At 43.1% G+C, this 8,886-nt stretch overlaps 1 protein-coding gene across 1 annotated transcript; it reads left to right on the top strand.

The window, feature by feature from the left end:
* The first annotated feature begins 2,484 nt into the window (after positions 1 to 2,484).
* On the top strand, positions 2,485 to 7,747 carry LOC119975653 (transmembrane 4 L6 family member 20-like). The gene is made up of 4 exons (XM_038815434.1): positions 2,485 to 2,655; positions 4,824 to 4,889; positions 5,012 to 5,163; positions 6,883 to 7,747. Exons 1-4 carry the CDS (start codon positions 2,485 to 2,487, stop codon positions 7,226 to 7,228), a joined length of 735 nt encoding a protein of 244 aa, XP_038671362.1. The 3' UTR covers positions 7,229 to 7,747.
* Positions 7,748 to 8,886: the final 1,139 nt, after the last annotated feature.

Raw genomic sequence — 8,886 nt, 5'->3', positions numbered from 1 at the left:
GAGCTCCAGCTATTCTCACAGGTAAACTTTCATTTACCCTCTCTTAATTATGAAGGTCACAGTCTCATGTTTATTCACTTTCCAATATTTAAAAAAAATAAGTTTAGAGTACCCAATTATTGTTTTCCAATTAAGGGCAATTTAGTGTGTGCCAATCCACCTAACCAGCATATCTTTGGATTGTCGGGGTGAGACCCATGCAGAAACAGGGAGAATGTGTAAACACCACACAGACAGTGACCCAGGGCCGGTATCGAACCCGGGTCCTTGGTGCCTTGAGGCAGCAGTGCTAACGACTGCCCCACCGTGCCGCCCTGACTTTTCTAATACTTACAAGCCAATTTTCTTTTGCAATCAGACACTGAAGTCTATTGATTCTCCCACTAGCTTCAATGTAGACAATCTTCCATCTTATGTTCCTCACAAGATTCAAACTGAGATTAAGTCTCACCCACCTTCCACACAGTCAATTATGTAGTTAACCTGGTTACAGTGCAAATCTATCTAACTGTAATTTATTTTGGCTAACTTCTTTCAGTGAGTTGCACATCATGCAAGGTCCAAACTGCAACTAAAAGCTCTCTCAGCAAACACTCCGATCAGTTGGAACCAAAGAACCTTCTGAAGCTCCACTCCACCTCTATTACGATGCAGCCTACCCTGGATTATCCTTCAACTAACCTTTAAGTTAATTGTCCCACCTTTATTTTTTTTAAAAACTTGGTTTAAGTAAATGGGTGAAATAAATGGGCTTTATAACATTTCAACGTTGATTAAATGCTTTTAAACGAACTTACCTCCAGCTCTTAAAACAAAGCCACCTCTCTGGACTGCACTGCAAGCTGTGTAGACAGCAGATCCACAGTTATGTAGCTAAGTAAGCCCGTATGCGGTTTAATAGCTCCATCTATTCTGACTTAAAATATATTTATCCTGTTTTCTACAATAAAACTTTAATTCCAAAAAGTAAAGTGTGTTCCAAAATACATGAAACATGAGTTAAATATTTGAAACACAATCACCATCAAGAGAGAATCCAACCATATCCCTTTGACGTTCAGTAGCATTACCATCACTGAATTCCCCACTATTAACATCCTGGGGGTATCATTGACCAGGAACTGAATTGGACTAGCCATATAAATACTATGGCTGCAAAAGCAGGTCAGAGGCAAGGACTCCTGTAGCGAGTAACTTGCCTCCTGACTCCCTATAGTCTGTCCACCATCGACAACCGGAGTGTGTTGGGATTTTCCCCACTTGTCTGCTTGAGTGCAGTTCCCACATCATTCAAAAAGCTCAGCACCACCCAGGGCAAAGCAGTCTGCTTGATTAGTACCCCAGCCACTACCTGAAACATTCATTCCCTCCATCTCAGGCGTGCACCATGGTAGCAGTGTGTACCCATCTACCAGATGCACTGCCTGCAACTCGACAAACCTCCTTTGACAGCAGCCTCCAAATCTGCAACCTGGACAAGGACCGCAGACGCAAGGGAACATCACCACCTACAAGTTCCTCCACAATCTACATCCCCGACTAGCAAGCTACAGCGCCATCCTTTCCGTTGTTAGATTAAAATCCTGGAACTCCCTCGTTACCAGGACGGGAATATAACTGTTCCAACAGGCGGGGATAGACAATAAATGCTGGCCTTGCAAATGACACCCACATTCCAGGAGCAAATGAAAGAGCTATATATACCATTGTACATCATGCAACAGCTTCAGGGGGGAGGGGGATAAAAAGAGGAAATTAGAACAAGTTTAAAAGTTGTTCAAAAAATTCTGTGTGATACCAGCAGGATTTGTCGACAGGTGTCGGGCACCTGAGTGACTGAGTGCCTATCTCTCCTGCCTCTGAGCCAGCGGGCCCGGGTTCAAACCCCTCTCTCGGGTTTGTTGGCAATGAAAAAACCCAGCCACATGTGCTGGCAAGCCAGCGTGTAGTGATGTTGGTCTTCACTTAGCCCAGGTAAATGGGGTTAAGATGAAGTTGACCAACTATTGTGGCGTTCCCCCATGTAACATAGGGAAAGGAAGGACTGGCAGGATTTTATTGCACTGAGATTGAAATGATTATTACATGAAAATCACGAGATCACTGCCGTGCAATAATGGACCAAGTTAATCCCAGTGTAAAGATCATTCAAACACCAGCATATTTAATTTTATATAAAATACCGTATCTTCTAACCGTATTTTATATTTTCTTACCCATGGCTATTTGATATGTAACATATATTTATGTATTGCTTGGACGACCTGGAGATGTTAATAATTCAATTTAGTGAGTCAGAATTAAAGTTCGTCACAAACATACTGGCATCACAACTTTAGTCAAAAAAATCCCCCAATATGGGCTTAAACTCTGAGCTAATATTTAACCACCACATTTTAAAGACCAATCGCCCTGAAACGGTAGTAATGTATCAATCTTTGACTTCCAGCTGCCTTTTGCTGTCGTATCTGCAAGAGAGCGGGAATGCCGTGCCTCACCTTGTTCAATGGGTCTTGCCTCCTTGCTTTGACCATTTTGGCTATTGTCCTGAATATGATACCTCTCATCGTGAACTGCCAGGATGGCCGATTATTTCAGAGCTCTATATCGTGTTATGAATGGTGGCTACCTGGTGTTTTTGGAGGTGGAATCTTGGTAAGATATTGCAGCGCAGAGCCAGCTAGGGAGCCCTCCTGCAGGGTTAAAATAGACTTTACTCCTTCCATAGAGTAATGGAATTAGAAATGTTCTAGTATTAAATGAGGACTTGGACAGGGGCCAGAGCCGCATAGGTGTAGATTCTTGACTGGGAGAAGGGCTTATTTAAAAAGCAAGATTTCTGCGACTTCTTCACCTGATGCCGGTGTCTATGTATTTACAATCTGGACCTTGTGTTGCCCTATTATGTATTGTATTTTTATTTTATTTTCATGCACTAAATGATCTGTTTGAGATGCTCGCAGAAAAATGCTTTTCACTGTACCTCGGTATACGTGACAATAAACAAATCCAATCCAATCCAATCCAACTTGATAGTGACTGGATGGTGGCTGACCAGTCTAGGATTATAATTTAGTTCTGGAATAAGATGATTTACAATGAAAATGTCAAGCCTGGTAGTCATAGAATTCCTACGGTGCAGAAGGAAGCCTTTCGGCCCATCGGGTCTGCTACCAACCCTCTGAAAGAGCATCCTACCTAGGCCCAATCCCCGGCTCTATCCCAGTAATCCCATCTAACCTGCACATCTTCGGACTGTGGAAGAAAACCGGAGCACCCTGAGGAATGGGGAGAACATGCAAACTCCACACAGACAGTCACCCGAGGTCGGAATTGAACCCGGGTCCCTGGTGCTGTGAGGCAGCAGTGCTAACCACTGTTCATGAGCATTGTCTTTTGAATGTGATTTACAAAAAAACAGGTCAGGAGAAAGTGCTAACCACTGTGCCACCCCGCTGCCCTTCTCTTATTCAGTTGGAAGTCGGTGACAATTACATAATTGCCCTGGAGGGACAGAAATTCTTTTTTCCTGAAATTTAGTATACCCAATTCATTTTTTCCAATTAAGAGGCAATTTAGCGTGCACCTATCCTGCACATCTTTGGGTTGTGGGGGCGAAACCCACACAAACACAGGGAGAATGTGGAAACTCCACACGATCAGTGACCCAGAGTCGGGATCGAACCTGGGACCTCGGTGCTGTGAGGCAGCAAGGCTAATCCACTGCACCACCCTGCTGGAGGGACAGAAATTCTAAGGTGTGTGTCCATGTTTCCCAAACAGGAATGCCAAAGGTATGTTTTAGTCTGGCGCATTTCCATCTTTTAAAAAAAATAACTTTGTAAAACAATAAATTACTGCAAATGTTGGAAATCTGAAACAGAGGCCAGAAAATCTCGCGAGGAAGCACCGAGCAAGTCAGGCAGCATGTAGAAAGGAGCAATGAAGAATTGTTCTGAAGGAAGGTCATTGACCTGAATTTCTCTCCGCCCCCCCCCCCCCCCCCCCCCCCCTCCCCCCAGATACTGCTCAACTTATCAGTGTGCTTCCACAGCACTTTCTGTTTCACCAGAGCACCTACTGATGTTTCGGGCACAGCGCTTCATGTTGTAACAATAAAACATGCCTGGTGAAAATTCAGCCCTGAAGACTGGAACATTGAGGTGTCTTCCCGCGGGGGAAGCAAAACATCTGGAAATATGCTGGAAATCTGAAATTAAAAAAAAAAATCAGAAATCCTCAGCAAAGGTCAGGCAGCGACTGTGGGGCAGAGAAACAGAGATCCATGGCCTTCCATCAGAATTTATCACGGTTTCTCTCTCCACAGATGCCGCCTAACCTGGTGAATATTTCCAGCATGCTCTGTTTTTATTTGCCTCCCTTTGGGTCCACCAGACTATTCTTAAGATATAAGGCAATAAAATGATTCAGTTTCGTTTGATTGGCTGGAAGATCCAAGCTAAAGGACATGGGGTCGCAGCCCGATTCAATTTAGCACTTTGTGCCATTAGAAAGAAACATTTAGCTAAAAACTGTTTTAAATTTAACCTGCAACATAATGGAATATTGCTGCTGTGTTGCCACCGTGTGGCTAACGTTACGTTACAGAAACATCGAAAATGCAATCTCCACACACTCATTCAGGTCTTTTTGTAAACATGATGTTCGCCCCCAATGTCAAAGCATTTCCTGTGCAGTTTCTGCTCAATCGTACATCTGTTTATTCCTGTTGAATTTTTTTTTGAGACGGCCTGTTCTAAAATAACACTAACTCCAGAGCAGTTATTTCTCTGATCACTTGTTTCGGCTCCCGTTTGATACAGGTTATTCCAACAGTGTCCATGTCATTGGCAGCAAGGAAGGGACAGAAGTGCAATACCAGAACGGGGGTAGGTGCAACAATCAAATCAACACTGACATCTGAATTGAGTTTTATTTCGAACCTCGATAAACAAAACAAAAACAAATCCCTGCATGTGATCACCACATAAACTTTTTATTCTTACTACAGCTGCTGCTGTCTGCATTCCTCGGTGTGGTCAGTGTTCTTGGAGCCCTGTACTGTGCGTTGGTCTCACTTCATTCCCTTATTAAGGGACCACTGGTCTGCAATACAGAGAGCCACAGTCTGGAAAACTGCAGCTTCTCAATAGAAGACATAAAGCAAGTATTTTGTTTACATATATCAAAACAACGGACGAACCAAAATATTGGTGTAGGGAGGGACACCTGCACTGCCCGGCGGTACATTACACTGCAACAGGACATTGATAAAAGGCAAATTACTGCGGATGCTGGAATCTGAGACAAAATACTGGACAATCTCAGCAGGTCTGACTTGCATCTGTGGAGAGAGCGAGAGAGACAACTGAGCTAACATTTTGAGTCTGGATGACTCTTTGACAAAGAGTTATCCAGACACAGAACATTAATACTGCTCAAACAATTTCTACAACACCGCATAACGATTGGCTCATTGGACTTTTGGCTCACTGGTTATTATAGTCTCCGCATAATTTAAACCAATGAATGAGTTGATCTTTAAAAGCGCTTAAATTAAGATTGGGGTGTAAGAGACCAGTTCCGGTTCTCAGGAAACGAATGGGATTCCGAGCACTTTGGAGGCAGTGAGTTGAATCCCACGTGGTTAGTTGTTCTACCGCAAGGAAGAGAGACTCGTACAGTAGAGCTGATCTAGGAAACCACCTCCAACCTGGCAGCTTGACAGCAGGTCTCCAACAACACAAGGTGAAGCGACAAAGTCACTCTGTTCTTGAGGTTGAGTGAAGAATGCTCTCTGGGACAGCAAACTCTTCAAATCTTAAATTAACAGCAACAGGTTTTTTTTGACGTGGCGATGCTAGCATCGGTCTGGGGTGAGAGGTCCTACAACACGAGGTTCGAAACAAACCTGTTAGACATTAACCTGGTGCTGTCAGTTTTTTTTGACTAAGGTGGTCCGCCTTGATTTAGTTAGTCAGAGAGTTTTACAACACAGGAAGAGGCCCTTTGGCCCGTGGTGTCTCATTTAAATGCGTCGTAAATGTTGTGAGAGTTCCCTCCTCAACCACACTTTCGGGCACTGAGTTCCAGATTGCCGTCACCTCTGGTGAATTTTTCCCCCTCAAATCCCCTCTCAATCTCCTGCCCATTATCTTAAATCAATGCACCCTGGTTATTCCTATCTATGTCCTTTATAATTTTGTACACCTTGATCAGGTCCCCCCTCAGCCTTCTCTGCTCTCAGGAGAACAACCCCAGCTTATCCCGCCTTTCTTCCTAGCTGAACCCCTCCAGCCAGGCAACATCCTGGTGCATCTCCTCTGCACCATTTCAAGTACAATCACTAGTGTGGCGACCAGAACTGCAAGCACTACCTTCTATCTGCGACCCAGCGACTGTTTTATAAAGATGTGTTGCAGTTGCTCCAGTTTAATTTAAGAAGTCTTACAACACCAGGTTAAAGTTCAACAGGTTTGTTTGGAATCACTGGCTTTCGGAGCACAGCTCCTTCATCAGATGAGTCACACCTGATGAAGGAGCTGCGTTCCGAAAGCTAGTGATTCCAAACAAACCTGTTGGACTTCAACCTGGTGGTTTAAGACTTCTTACTGTGCTCACCCCAGTCCAACGCCGGCACTTCCACATCACAGTTTAGTTTATCTCTTGCATCTATCTATCCAGATGCTCCCCATTAAGGCATTAAAGACATGTCACAAGAAATCCTTCTTTGCTAATCTGTGCACTAGCTACTGACATTGACAGAGATCTACACACAATCTCAGCCCAGTCTATTCTGCACCCTGTTAGAAAAGTTAGAGAAAAATTGAATTATACACAAAAAGTATGCACTGAATTTATTGAAAAACTTTTTTTTTCCAGGTCTCTTTCAAAAGTCAATATTGATTTGAAGTGGTTTATGGAAGCCAATTGCGGAATTAATCAAACTGGCTCTCACATTCTACCATTTGTGCCAATGGATCTAACAAGTACCAACTTTTCTACCATCCCGATCAATAAATTAACCATCTCCAGCGTGAAAGCCACACCGACTGCTCCCACCTTAGAGACGGATGTAAGGTTTCAAAAGATGATTCACAGGATCACATTCAGTGGACTCTTTTTGGTTGGGGTACTGGAAGCGATGGTCAGTGCGATGCAAATAATCGTTGGCGTTTACGGGTGTATCTGTGGAACATCCAGGAGGAGACGCAATAGAGCCGTGTAGTTGACCTGCAGTCAGCTCATGACTGCCCACAGTCCCCAATGAAAGGAAGCACAGTTTCTGGTGTGGAAAAAAAATCACGTTGGCGCCGCTATTCCGAATGTTCTCTAAATAATAATATTTGTCTGAACTGCATTGTACAGAAAAGCCATAATCTAACGGATTTCCTTCCCCTTCATTGAAACATCTTCCATGCTGAATCTTTGAATGGGTAACACATTATTCCAACTGAGAATGTATCTAATTGTTTAGATGTGTAAATTTAACAGAATTCATATATAATGAGCGTTGAACCAAGAAGAATCCCGAGTACCAACTAGATTGTCGCTTTGTGTGAAAAATATATCTTAGCTTCCGCAGTGGGAAGAAATCTGGTTTTCGGCTATGGTAGTTTTCCGCACAGTTTTTCGAAAGCAGAATAAAGCAGCAGTTTTAATACTACTTATTTAGAACTGAATTCAATGTCATAAATCCCTTATGTGCTATTATATAAATCAAGAGTTTTGGCTGGCAGATCGAAGATAATAATTTATACTGACAACTTTATTATCAGCAGTGTAATAATGAAAAACCTTACATTGAGTGTGGAATTATAATGTAATTAATCAATAATCTTTATAATACTAATAATCATAATCTTTATTGTCACAAGTAGGCTTACATTAACACTGCAATGAAGTTATTGTGAAAAGTCCCTCGTCGCCTGTTTGGGTACACAGAGGGAGAATTCAGAATGTCCAATTCACCTAACAAGCACATCTTTCGGGATTTGTGGGAGGAAACCGGAGCACCCGGAGGAAACCCACGCAGACACGGGGAGAACGTGCAGACTCCGCACAGACAGTGACCCAAGCCGGGAATCGAACCTGGGACCCTGACGCTGTGAAGCATCAGCGTTGAGACTGACCACCTTGAGTGCAAGCTGGACAACTCACATCCTCTATGTCTGAGACTAAAGGTTCCAAAAAGGACTGCTGTCTTTCACTTCTTCAGAGTTTAATTTAACCCTCATCCCCGAGGCCAATAGATGTAGACAGAACTGAACAATTAGATGCACAAACAAAAACAGAAAATGCTGGACAATCTCAGCAAGCCTGACATCATCTGTGGAGAGAGTGTCATTCAGACTTGAAACGTTAGTTCCCCCTTTTCTCTCCACAGATGCTGTCAGGCCTGCTGAGATTTTCCAGTATTTTCTGGTTTTGTTTCAGATTCCAACATGCGCAGTGATTTGCTTTTATCTTAAGTGGATATACAAACTGGACATATTCTCCTCTGACTTGAACTGTTTCTTTATGGTCACGATCCATCTGCAAAGAAGTACCATTAATATATGCAATTTGGACCTCAAACAACAAGTGCCAACTCGAGAATAATCTAAAGATACTTGTTTGATTCATGAGATTTGGGCATCACTGGCAGCATTTTGTTGCCAATCCCTAACTGCTCCTGTGAAGATGGTGGTGAACCACCTTCTTGAACCATTGGTGCTCTGAAAATAATCCATTGGTGCTTTTAAGTAAGAATTCCTTGGATTTTGACTCAGTGATGGCAATATATTTCCAAGGTTCTGGGATCTGGAGGGGAACTTGCAGGTCGTGTCCTTCACACATAGCTGCTGCTCTGAAGTGATAGAGGCAGTGGTAGAAGCAGGTGCTATC

The sequence above is a fragment of the Scyliorhinus canicula genome, chromosome 13, assembly GCF_902713615.1.
Source record: "Scyliorhinus canicula chromosome 13, sScyCan1.1, whole genome shotgun sequence".
Taxonomy (NCBI): domain Eukaryota; kingdom Metazoa; phylum Chordata; class Chondrichthyes; order Carcharhiniformes; family Scyliorhinidae; genus Scyliorhinus; species Scyliorhinus canicula.
The sequence above is the reverse complement of the archived record's forward strand: the minus strand, read 5'-3'. Positions and strand labels throughout refer to the sequence as shown.

Bases quoted from the DNA above. Each gene is read 5' to 3' on its own strand.
- LOC119975653 (XM_038815434.1), top strand. From the start codon at position 2,485: ATGCCGTGCCTCACCTTGTTCAATGGGTCTTGCCTCCTTGCTTTGACC. The intron at 2,656-4,823 runs GTAAGATATTGC...CGTTTGATACAG, and splicing joins TTTTTGGAGGTGGAATCTTG to GTTATTCCAACAGTGTCCAT. The intron at 5,164-6,882 runs GCAAGTATTTTG...TTTTTTTTCCAG, and splicing joins TTCTCAATAGAAGACATAAA to GTCTCTTTCAAAAGTCAATA.